This window comes from Musca autumnalis, unplaced genomic scaffold (assembly GCF_047663935.1).
Source record: "Musca autumnalis isolate F117 unplaced genomic scaffold, ASM4766393v1 scaffold_1, whole genome shotgun sequence".
NCBI lineage: Eukaryota > Metazoa > Arthropoda > Insecta > Diptera > Muscidae > Musca > Musca autumnalis.
Window position 1 is genome coordinate 18,122,444 of NW_027411644.1, and position 18,571 is coordinate 18,141,014.

The 18,571-nt window shown below is 36.1% G+C and overlaps 1 protein-coding gene across 2 annotated transcripts in view; it reads left to right on the plus strand.

Annotated features, from left to right (window-relative positions):
• The window catches only part of Cftr (CF transmembrane conductance regulator), a 61,250-nt gene that overhangs the window by 40,677 nt on the left and 2,002 nt on the right, over positions 1-18,571 (plus strand). For both annotated transcript variants that reach the window (XM_073968670.1, XM_073968677.1), the window contains 8 exons: positions 6,080-6,336; positions 6,398-7,237; positions 7,299-8,015; positions 8,079-8,369; positions 10,286-10,640; positions 10,711-10,941; positions 11,009-11,541; positions 11,608-11,768. In XM_073968670.1, coding sequence (XP_073824771.1) covers positions 6,080-6,336; positions 6,398-7,237; positions 7,299-8,015; positions 8,079-8,369; positions 10,286-10,640; positions 10,711-10,941; positions 11,009-11,541; positions 11,608-11,768 — 3,385 coding nt within the window. The remainder of the gene's footprint in view (positions 1-6,079; positions 6,337-6,397; positions 7,238-7,298; positions 8,016-8,078; positions 8,370-10,285; positions 10,641-10,710; positions 10,942-11,008; positions 11,542-11,607; positions 11,769-18,571) is intronic.

Here is an 18,571-nt window from a genome sequence, read left to right on the forward strand (position 1 = left end):
AGTAGAAGAATGTGCACGAGTATGTTAAAGCTATCAACACTAGCTTGAATTATTATATGTTGCATTTATATTAAAACAATTCAAAAACTGTATATGCGAATTTTATAAAAAACCACTTTGTTTTTCGACAACAATCGAACAAAAAGATCCCTTAGAAAATCGATTAGAAATCGGAACGAATTCGGCACGAGACTCTTAAGTTTCTTCAGAAAATGTGCAGAGATTCTTAAAAAAAAGTTTTAGAAAATCGGTACAATTTCTAGAAAAATATTAGAGAAATCGACAAATATCTAAAAAATATTCAGAAAATTTCGGAAAAAAATCGGAAATCAGAGCCCTCGGAAAAAATTGTTGGCTGGGTACACACACACATACATTCAAATTTATATATCGACGAATAGAATTATTAAATAACAAAATATAAACGGGTAGAATGAATAATTTGGTGAAATTGATGCAATTTCGGATATTTTAACCAGAAAGTTTTTATTGTTCAGCTAACCCTATAGCAAATGGGTTTAATACCACTTACGATCAGTACTCATTGCCTTCACTGTTAACATCAGGTTATAATATATGTAGGTAAACGTTAATAGTTGAGACAGTATTTGACACTATATATTTGCGTTATTACCCATTTTAATTCTTCAGAAGGAATAACACAGGTCTTAAATCGAGGATTTGTATTCTACCTTGCTAGGTGAGGTTGTAGGATACGCAGCTGTCGATGTAATAGACAGCTACTTTACTTAAAGAGAGAGTGAGAGCGAGAAAGGCAGGACAGGTAAGGCTACTCTCATGAAAGTGGTGGATAGGGAAGTGGTTAGAAAGACAAGGGTTTAATCGAACTTAGGTGGAGAAAAAATGTCATCGAACTTAATTAAAGACAGAAAGATCGGTCCCACAGTCATTTAAGGTTCCTGCAGCATTTCATCAGGACCGCGGCTTAAATGGAAGAGAAATATGAGAAGGATGCAATCGCAAAACAACCTTTTGTTCATCAGACTGGGACATTGGGAGAGAAGGTGATCGATCGCTTTAGTCAATTCCTCGCCTCCACAGAGCCTGCCTCCAAAGCAATGTTGTTATCCTCCCACTTGCGTGCCGTAAATATTATCTTACCCTGTTGTGGAGAGATACCTGAAGGGGCAACATATTCCATATTGGAACTTAATCTAAGTTTGCCTGTCGATAGTTCTTGTGTACATCAGCCACCTTTATTTGGACCCGCCTCATAGGCACTTAAAGCTTCTGCTGTGTCTTATAAGGGCCGCGATAAAGACCCTTTTTTGAAAGAAAGTTTACTTCTATAGATCCTTTTCAAAAGAAACGGTGCTTCTGAAAGAAAGGGTGCTTCTATAGACACTTTCTATAAGAAATTGTGCTTCTATAGGCCCTTTCAAGATATTGTGCTTCTATAGGCCCTTTTTAAAAGACCCTTTAAAAAATAAAGGGTGCTTCTAAAGACCCTTTAAAAAATAAAGGGTGCTTCTAAAGACCCTTTAAAAAATAAAGGGTGCTTCTAAAGACCCTTTAAAAAATAAAGGGTGCTTCTAAAGACCCTTTAAAAAATAAAGGGTGCTTCTAAAGACCCTTTAAAAAATAAAGGGTGCTTCTAAAGACCCTTTAAAAAATAAAGGGTGCTTCTAAAGACCCTTTAAAAAATAAAGGGTGCTTCTAAAGACCCTTTAAAAAATAAAGGGTGCTTCTAAAGACCCTTTAAAAAATAAAGGGTGCTTCTAAAGACCCTTTAAAAAAGAAAGGGTGCTTCTAAAGACCCTTTAAAAAAGAAAAGGTGCTTCTAAAGACCCTTTAAAAAAGAAAGGGTGCTTCTAAAGACCCTTTCAAAAAGAAAGGGTGCTTCTAAAGACCCTTTAAAAAATAAAGGGTGCTTCTAAAGACCCTTTAAAAAATAAAGGGTGCTTCTAAAGACCCTTTAAAAAATAAAGGGTGCTTCTAAAGACCCTTTAAAAAATAAAGGGTGCTTCTAAAGACCCTTTAAAAAATAAAGGGTGATTCTAAAGACCCTTTAAAAAATAAAGGGTGCTTCTAAAGACCCTTTAAAAAATAAAGGGTGCTTCTAAAGACCCTTTAAAAAATAAAGATTGCTTCTAAAGACCCTTTAAAAAATAAAGGGTGCTTCTAAAGACCCTTTAAAAAATAAAGATTGCTTCTAAAGACCCTTTAAAAAATAAAGATTGCTTCTAAAGACCCTTTAAAAAATAAAGATTGCTTCTAAAGACCCTTTAAAAAATAAAGGGTGCTTCTAAAGACCCTTTAAAAAATAAAGGGTGCTTCTAAAGACCCTTTAAAAATACAGGGTGCTTCTAAAGACCCTTAAAAATACAGGGTGCTTCTAAAGACCCTTTAAAAAATAAAGGGTGCTTCTAAAGACCCCTTAAAAAATAAAGGGTGCTTCTAAAGATCCTTTAAAAAATAAAGGGTGCTTCTAAAGACCCTTTAAAAAATAAAGGGTGCTTCTAAAAACCCTTTTAAAAATAAAGGGTGCTTCTAAAGGCCCTTTAAAAAATAAAGGGTGCTTCTAAAGACCCTTTAAAAAATAAAGGGTGCTTCTAAAGACCCTTTAAAAAATAAAGGGTGCTTCTAAAGACCCCTTAAAAAATAAAGGGTGCTTCTAAAGATCCTTTAAAAAATAAAGGGTGCTTCTAAAGACCCTTTAAAAAATAAAGGGTGCTTCTAAAGACCCTTTAAAAAAATAAAGGGTGCTTCTAAAGACCCTTTAAAAAAATAAAGTGTGCTTCTAAAGATCCTTTTAAAAATAATGGGTGCTTCTAAAGACCCTTTAAAAAATAAAGGGTGCTTCTAAAGACTCTTTAAAAAATAAAGGGTGCTTCTAAAGACCCTTTAAAAAATAAAGGGTGCTTCTAAAGACCCTTTAAAAAATAAAGGGTCCTTCTAAAGACCCTTTAAAAAATAAAGGGTGCTTCTAAAGACCCTTTAAAAAATAAAGGGTGCTTCTAAAGACCCTTTAAAAAATAAAGGGTGCTTCTAAAGACCCTTTAAAAAATAAAGGGTGCTTCTAAAGACCCTTTAAAAAATAAAGGGTGCTTCTAAAGACCCTTTAAAAAATAAAGGGTGCTTCTAAAGACCCTTTAAAAAATAAAGGGTGCTTCTAAAGACCCTTTAAAAAATAAAGGGTGCTTCTAAAGACCCTTTAAAAAATAAAGGGTGCTTCTAAAGACCCTTTAAAAAATAAAGGGTGCTTCTAAAGACCCTTTAAAAAATAAAGGGTGCTTCTAAAGACCCTTTAAAAAATAAAGGGTGCTTCTAAAGACCCTTTAAAAAATAAAGGGTGCTTCTAAAGACCCTTTAAAAAATAAAGGGTGCTTCTAAAGACCCTTTAAAAAAGAAAGGGTGCTTCTAAAGACCCTTTAAAAAAGAAAAGGTGCTTCTAAAGACCCTTTAAAAAAGAAAGGGTGCTTCTAAAGACCCTTTCAAAAAGAAAGGGTGCTTCTAAAGACCCTTTAAAAAATAAAGGGTGCTTCTAAAGACCCTTTAAAAAATAAAGGGTGCTTCTAAAGACCCTTTAAAAAATAAAGGGTGCTTCTAAAGACCCTTTAAAAAATAAAGGGTGCTTCTAAAGACCCTTTAAAAAATAAAGGGTGATTCTAAAGACCCTTTAAAAAATAAAGGGTGCTTCTAAAGACCCTTTAAAAAATAAAGGGTGCTTCTAAAGACCCTTTAAAAAATAAAGATTGCTTCTAAAGACCCTTTAAAAAATAAAGGGTGCTTCTAAAGACCCTTTAAAAAATAAAGATTGCTTCTAAAGACCCTTTAAAAAATAAAGATTGCTTCTAAAGACCCTTTAAAAAATAAAGATTGCTTCTAAAGACCCTTTAAAAAATAAAGATTGCTTCTAAAGACCCTTTAAAAAATAAAGGGTGCTTCTAAAGACCCTTTAAAAAATAAAGGGTGCTTCTAAAGACCCTTTAAAAATACAGGGTGCTTCTAAAGACCCTTAAAAAATACAGGGTGCTTCTAAAGACCCTTTAAAAAATAAAGGGTGCTTCTAAAGACCCCTTAAAAAATAAAGGGTGCTTCTAAAGATCCTTTAAAAAATAAAGGGTGCTTCTAAAGACCCTTTAAAAAATAAAGGGTGCTTCTAAAAACCCTTTTAAAAATAAAGGGTGCTTCTAAAGGCCCTTTAAAAAATAAAGGGTGCTTCTAAAGACCCTTTAAAAAATAAAGGGTGCTTCTAAAGACCCTTTAAAAAATAAAGGGTGCTTCTAAAGACCCCTTAAAAAATAAAGGGTGCTTCTAAAGATCCTTTAAAAAATAAAGGGTGCTTCTAAAGACCCTTTAAAAAATAAAGGGTGCTTCTAAAGACCCTTTAAAAAAATAAAGGGTGCTTCTAAAGACCCTTTAAAAAAATAAAGTGTGCTTCTAAAGATCCTTTTAAAAATAATGGGTGCTTCTAAAGACCCTTTAAAAAATAAAGGGTGCTTCTAAAGACTCTTTAAAAAATAAAGGGTGCTTCTAAAGACCCTTTAAAAAATAAAGGGTGCTTCTAAAGACCCTTTAAAAAATAAAGGGTCCTTCTAAAGACCCTTTAAAAAATAAAGGGTGCTTCTAAAGACCCTTTAAAAAATAAAGCGTGCTTCTAAAGACCCTTTAAAAAATAAAGGGTCCTTCTAAAGACCCTTTAAAAAATAAAGGGTGCTTCTAAAGACCCTTTAAAAAATAAAGGGTCCTTCTAAAGTCCCTTTAAAAAATAAAGGGTGCTTCTAAAGAGGGTGCTTCTAAAGACCCTTTAAAAATAAAGGGTGCTTCTAAAGAGGGTGCTTCTAAAGACCCTTTAAAAAATAAAGGGTGCTTCTAAAGACCCTTTAAAAAATAAAGGGTGCTTCTAAAGATCCTTTAAAAAATAAAGGGTGCTTCTAAAGACCCTTTAAAAAATAAAGGGTGCTTCTAAAGACCCTTTAAAAAATAAAGGGTGATTCTAAAGACCCTTTAAAAAATAAAGTGTGCTTCTAAAGACCCTTTAAAAAATAAAGGGTGCTTCTAAAGACCCTTTAAAAAATAAAGGGTGCTTCTAAAGACCCTTTAAAAAATAAAGGGTGCTTCTAAAGACCCTTCCAAAAATAAAGGGTGCTTCTAAAGACCCTTCCAAAAAGAAAGGGTGCTTCTAGAGACCCTTCCTGAATGATAGGGTGCTTCTAGAGACCCTTCCTGAATGATAGGGTGCTTCTAGAGACCCTTCCTGAATGATAGGGTGCTTCTATAGACCCTTTCTGTTATCGTTCTCTGCTGATGATAGGCAACTGGGCAGCTATTTCTGACGCTGGGAAAGTGTAAAACCTCCTTTGAAATTCCATCAGAATCCAACCGCTTTTGATTATTTAGTGTTTCTGTTGGCATTCGCCAACGTATGCTTAGTTCCCCACAGTACACACAAGCTCCCGTTCCTTTTACACTATTTTCCCATCGATGAAAATGGCTAGGCTATCTGGAAACAATTCCCTCCACTAACTCATTCTTATACCGATGATAATTACATCTACTCTGTCAAAGTCCGGAGTTGTCGAAATGTAATCGGTTTTTCCCCTCCGTCAGTTAGCCAAACGTGAATACCTATCCCTTGTAGAACGTTTAAATGCCCAAGCCGTGAGCAGCGGCACATATTTGGCTCTCTGATCCTCAAAGCTCTCCTGGTTACTTGATGCTGATCATCAATATCCAGAGGCTGAATACTCAGTACAACATATGCGGCTGCCTAAGGAGTGTTTTTCACTCTTCCAGTGGTGTGATACAATCCGTTGTACTGGTTTCAATTATTACATAGGGCGTGCCTCCCGATAAGACATCTATAGGTTAAGATGTGGTTTGACACCTCAGTTTTTACCTATGGAGTTCTCTTCAAGAATATAACGCAATCAAACTTCTCTTCCTGTGTTCCTCAGTATTTCTTTTTCATTTGAGCCAATAGTCGAGCACCTTTCCATGGTACTTCGCTACCGTAGAGAGGTTTTTTCATACTATTCAACAGTATTTTTTAATAAAGAAACTCTTTCAATGATGATTTTTCAATTCTCACCACTTCTTATTTCTTCTCCTCTAGCAAATCCAAATTTACTGTCATCCGATGGTGGTAAACTTTCGCCAAACAATAACTTTAGTTCGGTAACAGCTGAACCAAGTAATCCGCCAGAAGATGTTGATATTTTAGAGTACATCTGGAATGATGTTCACTGTCTGGGATCGATATTGGTGATATCAACTCTCATCGGTTGTTTTCTCATACATCACGTGGACTTGAGGCAAAGACTTATGGGTGCCCGAATGCGTATCGCATGCTGTTCGTTAATTTATCGCAAGGTATATGCATGTTAAAACAAACTTGAACAGGTTCCACCCAAAGATTTTTTTTTAATTTCAGACAATAAGCCTGTCCATGAAGTCCGCCGGACAAACTCCAGCCGGATATCTCATCAATTTACTATCAAATGATGTAAATCGTTTGGACTATGGTTTCATCTTTGTCCATTGGATATGGATTCTACCGTTGCAATCAGTACTAATATGTTATCTGATATGGACCAAAATTGGCGTAGCTGCAGTGGTGGGTGTAGTTGGTCTTTTGCTGAAAACAATACCCGTACAAACTGGCCTTAGTAAGCTGGCATCTAAACTGCGTATGAAAATTGCCGAACGTACCGATGCCCGAGTGGGCATTATGAATGAATTGGTGCAGGGTATACAGGTGATAAAAATGTATGCCTGGGAAAAACCTTTCCAGAATGTTGTCAAGGAGGCACGACGTCGTGAGGTTAAACAAATTCGTTATGCATCATATTTGCGGGGTTTCTATTTAAGTACCATGGTCTTTACGGAACGTTCTACACTGTATATAACTATAGCTGCAGCTGTACTGCTGGGTGGTGCTGTCTCAGCTGATATTGTTTTTTCCATGGCTGGTTATTATAACATTTTCCAATTGGTGGCTGCAATTTGGTATCCTTTGGCTGTGTCATTTGGTGCTGAGGCTTTGGTGTCCTTGAAACGGGTACAAAATTTCTTAAAAATGGAAGGCTGTGAAGAGAATACCCCTGGTTTGGTGTACAAAAGCAACATGGAGGGTGATAAGCAGGCTGTGACACTGAAAAATGTATCGGCGAATTGGGATAATCTGAAACCTCAGAAAACATTGCAGGACATTAATTTGGTTATACCCAAAGGTCAGTTGTGTGCCATTATTGGACCTGTTGGGGCTGGAAAGGTAAACTGTTTTATTCTATTAGAATTTATAATCAATGTCAAATTAATCGTTACCCTTTCAGAGCTCTATTATTCAATTGATATTGGGAGAGTTACCCTTGACCCATGGTGATGTAGAGATCCAAGGCAAATTATCCTATGCTGCCCAAGAACCTTGGCTGTTTACCGGCACCGTGCGCAATAACATTTTGTTTGGTGAAGAATTTAATCGCAAACGTTACGATGAAATTACCAAATGCTGTGCCTTATCCACCGATTTCGAACAATTGCACAACGGCGACAAAACAGTGGTTGGTGAACGTGGCGCCTCTTTGTCCGGTGGCCAAAGGGCCAGAATTAGTTTGGCTCGAGCAATTTATAAACCTGCAAATATATATCTTTTGGACGATCCTCTCAGCGCTGTAGATGCCCATGTCGGCCGCCACTTGTTTGATGAGGTAATAGGTCCTAAAAGTCGTTTGGCTGCTGAAAAGGCTACTAGGATTCTAGTTACTCACCAAATACATTTCCTCAATGAAGCCGATTGGATTGTCATTGTTGAAAATGGCAAAGTTTCAAGGCAGGGTACCTACAGTGACTTGCTGACAAGTGAATTGGATTTTGCCAAACTGTTGGATCGCCCAAAAGCGGCAAGCCCCAATGGAGTGCTTTCCAAAGACAATAGCCTATATGAAGATGACGAGGATATACCGTATATAGATGGACAACAAGAATCGCCGGGTTATCAAGCGGTTAGAAGAAAGAGCAGTACATTGGATAGTCCCATGACAAAGAAATCGGTAAATTTGAAAGGAAGAAAAAGTTTCGAGTTAAAACTATAATTTAAAATATTTATTTGACAGGAAAGTCCCGAAGGCGATGATTCGGCGAGCAAAGAAATGGATGAGGAACAAGCTGAGGGTGGCGTTAGTGGTCGTGTTTGGTTGGAATATTTCAGTGCTGGCAGCACCCTCATGGGTTTTAGTTTTATGGTTTTCGTCATGCTATTGTCTCAAGTCGTTTGCAGTGGTTCGGATTATTTTGTAAATATTTGGACCCAACAGGAGTATCTGCGTTCCAATAATGAGACTACAGTCTTGACAACATTTGAATGTCTTTATATCTATGGTGCCCTCATTATTGGCGTTGTTGTGGTGAGTATCAACGATCTTCTTTATACCCTCAGCCTTTAGGCTAAAGAGGGTATTTACACTTTGATACGACCAAAAATGTGCCTCATCGAAATAATGGTTTTACACCCCAAGTATGTTTGTACGATATCCGTTTCAGACAATTTTGAGTAGATCTAGCAATGTCCGTCCGTCTGTCTGTCTGTCTGGCTGGTGCGCACGATAACTCTCGAACGGATCAATCGATTCGGTTCAAATTTTGGGTATCGAAATATTTTGTCCAGATTCGATTTAAGTTCGAAGATGGGTAATATAGGTCCACTCCTTCAGGTACCTCCCCCACAAATGTTCAAAAATTGTCGCAAAACTTGTGCGCACGATAACTCTTGTAGGGAATAACCGATTTGGTCCATACTTTGCACATTGTGTAATTTCTACCATACTTAGATGAGGTTCTAATATGGACTCAATCGATCCGCTGCTTCGGGTACCTCCCACACAAAATTTCGGTTTAGGACCTGGTCTCGAAGGGCTTTGTTTTTTGTTTACGCAAGTTATATGCGCTGTCCTCTATACGACGCTGTAAGTTTCATTAGGGGCAAGTCCATACTTCCTGAGAAAATAGCCTGAAAGTTACAAAAAACCCTATGACACCGTGTGTAGTGGTTGGAGCGCAAGATAACTCTCGAACGGATCCGCCGATACGGTCCAAAATTTAGCTTTCGTAATATTTTGTCCAAACTTAGTTCAAGTTCAAAGATGGATTATATCGGTCCACTCCTTCCGGTACCTCCCCCACAAAAGTTCGAAAATGTTCGGAAAATTTGTGCGAACGATAACTCTTGAAGGAAATAACCGATTTGGTCCATACTTTGCACATTATGAAATTTCTACCAGACTTAGATGAGGTTCCAATATAGACTCAATCGGTATACTCCTTCGAGTACCTCCCACACAAAATTTCGGAAAAGTTCAGTTTAGGACCTGCTCTCGAATCGCCTTGGTTTTTGTTGTAGCATCTTGTATTCACTTTCCCCTATACGGAGGTGCAAGTTTCTGCAGGGGCAAGTCCATACTTCCTGAAAAAATAGCCTGAAAGTTGAAAAACAAACCCTATGACACCATGTTTATGGGTGGAAGCGCAAGATAATTATCGAACGGAAATTCCGATTCCGGCCAAAAATTGGCCTTCGTAATATTGTTTCCAAACTTAGTTTAAGTTCGTAGATAAGCCATATCGGTCCACTCCTTCAGGTACCTACCCCACAAAAGTTCAAAAACATTCGGAAAAATTGTGCGCACGATAACTCTTGATGGGAGTGACCGATTTGGTCCATACTTTACACATTCTCATAATATCTACCAGATATAGATAAGGTTCTGATATGAATATGTCCACTCCATCCCGTACCTCCCACACAAAATTTTGGATAAGTTCACTTTAAGACCTGCTATTGAATCACTTTGATTTTTGTTGAAGCAACTTACATTCGCTGCCTCAATTACAATGGTAAAAGTTGTTTGAGGGGCAAGTCCATACTTCTTGAGAAAACAGCCCGAAGGGTGTAAAAACCCCCTATGGCACCCCCATGGTCTATGACGGTCCATTCCTTTAAGTACCTTTTCCGCAAAATTTTTGAACTTTAATCCTAATTAACATTTTTGTCGGTTCATACGACCAAAATTTTGAAACCCCCTAAACACATATGTATGTTTTTTGTGAAAAAAGTGTTCCAATTTGCACAGGCTGAGGGTATATCTCTGTCGGCAAAGCCGACTGATACTTTTTTACTTGTTTTGTAGAAATTTTCACAAATAGGACATGTTTTTAAGGTTAAATGTCTTAAATATACAGACAACCTAAGAATAAGAAGACCCCATTTTCTATCTTCAAAGGATCTATAGAATATTTTTCTATTCTTTTCTTACCTCCTCAACAGATGACCGTCTTTCGTGGTTTCCTTTTCTTCAAAGTTTGTATGCATGCGTCCAAGGTATTGCATGATCGGATGTTTAGTTCCATTTTGAATGCTGCCATGCGTTTCTTCGATCAAAATCCATCTGGACGGATATTGAATCGTTTCTCCAAAGATATGGGTGCCATAGATGAGTTCTTACCCAAAGCCATGATGGATTTTATACAAATTGCATTGGTGATGTTTGGTATTTTGGTGGTGATATGTGTGGTTAATCCCATACTGATGTTGGCAATTGCGGTGGTGGCGTTGGTGGATTGTTTAATTTTGAAAATGTATTTAAGGCCATCACAGGATTTAAAGCGGCTAGAGGGTATATGTAAGTATTACAATAACAAATTTTAATTTAAACTTCACATCACATAAAATTTTAAAATAATTCCTTTCAGGTCGTAGTCCGGTATTCTCCCATTTGTCGGCCTCTTTAACTGGTTTGGCCACCATAAGATCTCGTAACTTACAGGACACTGTAGCGAAGGAATTTGATCAGTTGCAAGATGTTCACAGTGGGGTGTGGCAATTGACCATGGCATCGAATACTGCCTTGGGCTTGTGGTTGGATTGTGTTAGCTGTTGTTTCCTAACCTGTGTTACCTTTAGTTTTATAATCATTAGTGGGCGTAAGTTGTAACCTAAGGGACAAAAAAATTTTTCATTTGAATTCATGTTTTCTTTCCTCTCCCCCAGAAACCTACAGCGGTAATGTGGGTTTGGCCATTTCCCAAGCCATGATTCTAACCGGCATGGTCCAATACGGCGTACGTCAAGTAGCAGAATCTCTACAACAAATGACCAGTGTTGAACGTGTCCTACAATATACCGATTTGGAAAACGAATGCAATGAAACAAAACAGCCTCCCATTAGTTGGCCCACACATGGTCTTATTGAATTCCGTAACATGTCTTGCCGCTACGATCCAAATGGTGAGGCAGTTTTGAAGAATTTAAATTTGACCATACAACCTGGCTGGAAAGTGGGCATAGTTGGACGTACTGGTGCCGGAAAATCCTCACTAATAGGTGTGCTGTTTCGTTTGGCTTACATAGAGGGTGGTGTTATAATTGATGGCATCGATACGGGTACAATAACCCGCGAGTCGTTACGTTCGAAAATCTCAATTATACCTCAGGACCCGGTGTTGTTTTCGGCAACAATACGTTATAATTTGGATCCATTTGAAAAGTATTCAGATGCGGATATATGGAAGGCTTTGGAGGAGGTAATATTATGCTGGAGGTTTGAGGTTATAAACTAGGGGAAATAATGTTGTTTGTATTAATTTTAGGTGGAATTGAAAAGCGCCATACCTGGTTTAGATTTCCTTGTTACTGAACGTGGCAGTAATTTCAGTGTTGGACAACGTCAGCTGATATGCTTGGCTCGTGCCGTTTTGCGTAATAATAAAATATTGGTTTTGGATGAAGCTACTGCCAATGTAGATCCACAGTAAGTATATGATTTGATATTGGAAAGGAGATGTTATTTTATTAAAGGTTTCAGGGCCAAACCTATAGCTCTGCGTGTGCGTTCAAAAATACAAAAACAAAATACATGTACAGTCGAACCTCGATTATCCGTGAATCGATTATCCGGGAACCTCCATTATCCGGGATAGAAAAGAAATGTTGGCCTTATTTCGATTGCCTCTATTATCCATTATAAACTCCATTATTCGGGAGTAAAAGCACACCTTTCAATTAATTAGATTAGGAAATTCTCCTGTTTCACTCAATTTGTGTATTTAGGGGATCACAAAAACAAGCAATACAAGCTTAACTTGCTTTATGTTCCCGAAATATTTTTATGGAGATGTAAATTCTTGAATTCTTCATTTTATTTCATTTCTTTCCTTAAACCAATATAATAAAAATAACACAATTAAATATTATTGGTCAAATGCTTACGATAGTATGCAATTTGTACTAAGAAATGTGTTCAAAACCGCATAAAAAGCTTGACTCCATTATCCGTGAAAATCGATTATCCGTAATGCCTCCGGTCCCGACTATCACGGATAATCGAGGTCCGACTGTATTTCAAATTTAAATACATGTATTTTGTTTTTGTATTTTTGTACGCACAGGCAACACGCAGAGCTATAGGTTTGGGCCTCACAACCCATGAAAATTTATTTTAATAATTTTCTGTATAACATGACAACTACAAAAAAAACTATGTTACGCTGCAGTTACACATGCCAGTAAATTGGTGCCAATTGAGTACATGTATTATACTCGAAAATGACGAAAAAGTGTTCGACTGGCATGCAGTTTTCTCGTGTGTTTACACATGCCAGTGAAAGTTCAATTTCAAAATTATTTTAAGCCGCATTAACACACAAAAGTGCATTATATTTCAGATTTAAAACACAATTCACCACATATTTCATTATTTTTATTTTATTTCGTTTTAAAAAGATTGTTTTCAATCATAAACATAATGATTCTGGTATTGCCGTCTTTTCAATGTTGTATAATCCCAGAGGGGGAAATTATTTATCGACCTATATTTTCATGAAAAACATCAAAATTATGTCTTTATTTACCACTAATATATTGCAGCTACCGAGATGTATTATTTGTATTTCATAACATTTTTGAAAATATGCATTAAATCTTTGCATTCTTAAAAGAAACAAAAATGTACATGGATTAAAAAATAGTCTCGGCAACTCTTTTTTCATTTTCGACATATCACTGGCAGCCAGTTCAAAATGTTGCTGGCATGAAACATCTAGTGCCAGTGGAGTCGACAATTCAAAAAATGTAATTGTGGTTGTAAAATATTGTGTATGTATTGAATTTTTCGAACTGTCATTGGCATGCGTAAACGCTGGGTTAACTAGATATTTTTCAAATACAATAAGTAGAGTAGTAGTATTAGGTAGTTCATTCTTCTTTTTCAACACCCCCACTAGATTGAACTCCTAATCCCATCAGTTCACAGCAATACTTGGTGTTTCAATCTTGATAAAGGCTTCGTAAAAATATCGGCGATCATCTCGTTTGTGTTTAGATATTCAATACACAATTTCTTATCTTCAACGAATTCCCTAATGAAATGGTGTCTTATATCAATGTGTTTTGATCGTGCGTGGCTCAAACTTATTGCACTTTGGTTGTCGCATTTGATACTGATGAAAGAAGAATTTCCAAGCTCTTTAAATAGCGATCCCAACCATAATGCTTCTTGCCTCTTCGGTAGTAGACAATGCCGTTGTTGATTGTTTCTTCGAGTTCCATGAAATGCAACCGGTTTGAAATTTGAAAATGTATCCAGAGGTAGATTTTCTATCATCAAGGTCACCTGTCCAGTCAGCATCGGAAAACATTCTATTAATTTGGTGTCATCTTTCGAAAATTGAAGTTCATAATCCACTGTACCCTTGAGGTATCTCATTACCCGTTTGAAAGCTTCCCAGTGTGGTTTTCCATGATCATTGTTGTACCTTGACAGTAACCCCACTGCATATGATATATCGGGGCGACTGACCTGAGCGGCATATGACAAACTTCCGACAGCTTCTAGATAAGGTACGTCATGGTCCATTTTCGAAGAGTTTTGTTAATTTTTGATTGACATCTAATGGTGTAGAAACAGAATTACAATTTTCCATATTAAATCTTTTCAATACACCTTTGATGTACAATTCTTGGTCCAACCACAGTTTTCCATTTTCACGATCTCTTGTGATTCTCATGCCCAGAATGTAACTTGTCTCACCAATATCTTTCATTATGAAATTTCTTGACAAGCAATTCTTATTATGCTGTTTTGATTCAGGATTATTCGTAAGGATCAAAATATCATCCACATATATTGCGACATATGTTATTTCCGTATCGTTCAATTTGAAATATACACAAGGTTCGGCTTTAGATTGTATTAGCCCAATTTTCTTTAATGTTCCATATAATGACTTCTTTAGTTTACAAACTTTTCCTTTGCTTTCCTCAAGACCTTCTGAAATTTTCATACATATTTCCACTTCCAATTCACTCTGCAGGAAAGCTGTTACTACATCCATTTGATCTATGTCAAGATTATGCTGAACTGCCAAGCTTAAAAGTAGACGTATTGAGGAATACCTCACCACCGGAGAGAAAGTTTCTTCGTAGTCTACCCCATATTTTTGAGAGTATCCCTTTAAAACAGGTCTAGCTTTGTACCTTTCAATCTCTACTTTCGAGTAGCGTTTTACCTTAAAGCACCATTTACTATCTATTGGTGTTTCCCATTTTGGCAATTCAGTAATTTTCCAAGTTTTATTTTGTGAAAAGGCTGCTAGTTCGTCATCCATTACCTTTTTCCACTCTTGCTTTTTGTTTCCACCCAATGCTTGTTATACTGTCTTTGGTTCTTCATCTTCACTTGACGCATGACACACATATCCATATATTGTTGTTGGTCTTGAAATTCTTGTTTATCTCCTTATATTATTCGTCGGTGCGATTCCCGTATCTGATAATCTTGGATCCATGTTTTCCGATACATTGTCAAAACCAAGAAAAGAGGAACAATCCGTTTCGTCTGAATAATATTCCGATTCTGAATTTTCTTCATCACGTTGTCTCTCTTCTATTACTTGATCATTTGTACCATGCATGTGGTGTAGCGTTCGTCACGAAAAATTATGTTTTTTTTTTATACTGTGGGCAGATTTTTTTTTTAATTCATGTGTAAATTTAAATTAGATTAATATCCTGCTTTTAAGGAAATAGAAAAAAAAAATCTACAATAATAAAAAAAAAATACAGTGCATTAATTTCTGTAGCGTTCGTCATGATTTGAGTTCTACCAAAAAAAAAAATTGCATTTTAATTCTGTTTTCACTTTCTCTTGTATTCTATTTTTGTTTTATCCTGTTTTCGTCACGATTTGAGTTCAGTTAATTGTTAAGAAACTTAAAAAATGAAATGATATGTATTTCAAAGTTATATTTATTTTCTGATGGATGTGCAAGTCAATTTAAAAACAAGTTCAATTTAAGTAGTATACCCTTTTTCAAAGAAGAATTTGAGTGGAATTTTTTGCAACTGCTCACGGAAAGGGTGCAGTAGACAGAATCGGATGGTAAAAGCTCAGAATATCGTTTGTAATAATGCCCATGATTTTTTTTAAATTGGCAAAAATGAATACAAATTGTATTTTCATTTTATATGTAAGCAGTAGTTATATACAAAAATCAGCTGGAATTCTTTCGGAGAGATGGGCTAACGTTAAGAGCATTCCCGGAATTAAAACCAAACATTATTTTTCGTCATATAACGAAAATGCGCTCGAAATCGCACTAACGTCAGATTCACGAAAATGCGTCATATAACGAAAATGCGCTCGAAATCGCACTAACGTCAGATTCATTAAAACATAAAATTTATAAACATATACGCATTGATAAACTTATTTATGAACAAAAAATATGACTTAACGATATTTACAAGAAATATACATTGTTTCGTTAAAATAAATACACAGGTTTGTATTTACTAAATACTGGAAAAAATGAAGCGTGCATCACGTAGCGTGCGTCACATTAGGTTCGCTGATTTTGAAAAAAAAAAAATACAAAATTGTTTGCCTAAAAATTAATTGTTTTAGAATTCTCCTATATTCATCTTTCTTTTAAACCTTTCATTTTGTATGCTTTATTATGCAAAATTTGTTAAAAATAATGAAAACATACCACAACGTCGGAAGCTACTTCTACTTTTTTTATAGCATTCGAAAGTGCTCTCAAATTCTATTAAATACCATGTATAGATTCAATGCATCTATCTGGAAAGTTCAAAAAATTTTAATATTTATGCCCGAAAACGCGTACAAATGTAGCGTTCGTCACGCAGGATTTACCCATATCTTCACAAAATGTATTTTCCAAAAACTTAGAATCTCTACTTAATTCAACGCTGTTTCTACCGGGATCAAAGAAACGATATGTCTTTTTGGTATTGCTGTAACCAACAAATATAACTTCTTTTCCCTTTGCATCCAATTTCTTACGCTTTGGCTTAGGGAGGTGAATTACGGCTCTACACTTAAACACTCTGAGATACGTTAGACAGGGCTTCTTACATGACCATGCTTCTTCCGGAGAAATTTCATTTAACATTTTCGTCGGTGTTAGGTTAATTAAATGAACTGCAGTGTTTGCTGCTTCAGCACAAAACTTTTTGGGCAAGCACGACTGAATCAAAAGACACCTAGTTTTTTCTATAATGGTCCTGTTCATTCTTTCAGATACGCCATTTTGCTGAGGCGAATATGGTACTGTAGTTTGGTGATAAATACCGTTTTCAACAAAAATGCGTCTCATTCTTTCATTACAGTATTCTGTTCCGTTGTCGCTCCTCAAGGCTTTAATCTTTCGTCCTATTTGATTTTCGACAAATTTTTTGAATTCGACGAACTTTTCAGCCACTTCAGACTTGCGTTTCAAAAAATATATAAAAACTTTTCTCGAGTAATCATCTATAAAAGTTGATATATATCGAGAACCACTTAAGGAATCTGTATACATTGGGCCACAGAGATCAGTATGAATTAAATCCAATATACCGTTGACTCTAGTTCCTGTATCGTTAAATGGGGTTCTTGATATTTTCCCTTTCAAGCAAGGAATTCAATTTTCTTTACTTATCTCACAATTTATTCCAATGACAGCTCCTGATGCCATTTTCTTCAGTGTTTCATTGTTTACATGACCGATTCGCTTTTGCCACAAATTGCCTTCTTCAATCTTACCTTGAGAAACCATTGCTTTGTTACTTGAAAAATTCAAACGAAACATTCCTTCAACCAAATCTCTTGTAACAATAACATCGCCACAATTGTTGATAGCTCTGCAGCCTTTTGCATCAAATACAACTTTGAATCCGATTTTTGAGACAGACAGTAGATTAATATACAAATCCGGAATGTGAAGAACATCTTAAAAAATGAAACGTTTTCTTTCTTGGATTTTCCCACCAATGAAATCATGTTGACATTTCCAATTCCATCGACACGCATTGTAGATTTATTTGCTATAATTACCTCCGAATTTTTTTCTGCATATCGATCAGTGAAAAATTGCTTACTTGAACACATCTGGGCTGTGGCTCCGGAATCGAAGTACCAATCATTGTTATTCAGTTTACGTACCGTAAACGCCCCCATCGCAGAATTCCCACCATCTTTCTTTGAGAATACTTTCTTTGATGATTTGTTTGGGCATTTTGCGGCTATATGACCATATTGATTGCAATTATAACACTTTGGTCCTTGAACATATTTGCCAATTCTCTTTTTGTTGCCAGCTAGAGCCATTTCAGTTGCTTCATTCTTCACATCTTGCAATATTTTCAACTTTATAGCGTCACCTGTTATTTTTATACCCGAGCTTTGAATACCCATAATCATAGGTTTATACTCATCCGGTAATCCAGCTAATAACATTGATCCGATCCACTCTTCATCTACGTTAAGTCCAACAGCCCTTAGTTTGTGCGCCGAGTTGATTATCTCATTGAAATATTCCTCAACATTTGGACAATCTTTCAATTTTGTAGAGCAGAATTTTTGAATTATTCCAACTCTCCTGACAAGGCCATTGTCCTCATAAATTTTTGCTAATGCAATCCATATATCTTTTGCACTTGCACATTCTCGTATATGAGGATAAACAGACTTGTCCAGCAATAAGACTAATTCTGCCTTGGCTTGAATTTTCTTGTCTTCTTTATCTTCCGTCCCTTCAATGGATTTCCACAGACCTTTCATTTGGAAATATGCTTCCACTGCAAACGTTCAGTCTTCGAAGTTTTAGCTTCCGCGAAGTTTCTCCAATTGCATATTCGTTGTCATATTCCTTTCTCGATATTCTTCTCGTATGATCACAAATTATCTTAATTTTCGAGTTTAAAACGCGGAAGGGCCATAACCTGTTATTTTATTAAAGGTTTCACAACGAATGAAAATTTATTTTAATAATTTTCTGTATAATATGACAACTACAAAAAACTATGTTAACTAGATATTTTTCAAATACAATAAGTATAGTAGTATTAGGTAGATCATTCTTCTTTTTCAACAGGAGATAAGGTAACGTAATACTCTACTCTACAAAGATTCCACCATAAATATATGACCTTTATAAGTAGCCTTATATTAATAAGGAACTACTATAAGGATACTCAAAATGAACAGGAAAAAAATTGTTAAATTAGGCCGGGTCCAACTTTTTTTTTTAGGTGGAGAAGTTTTTCCACGAC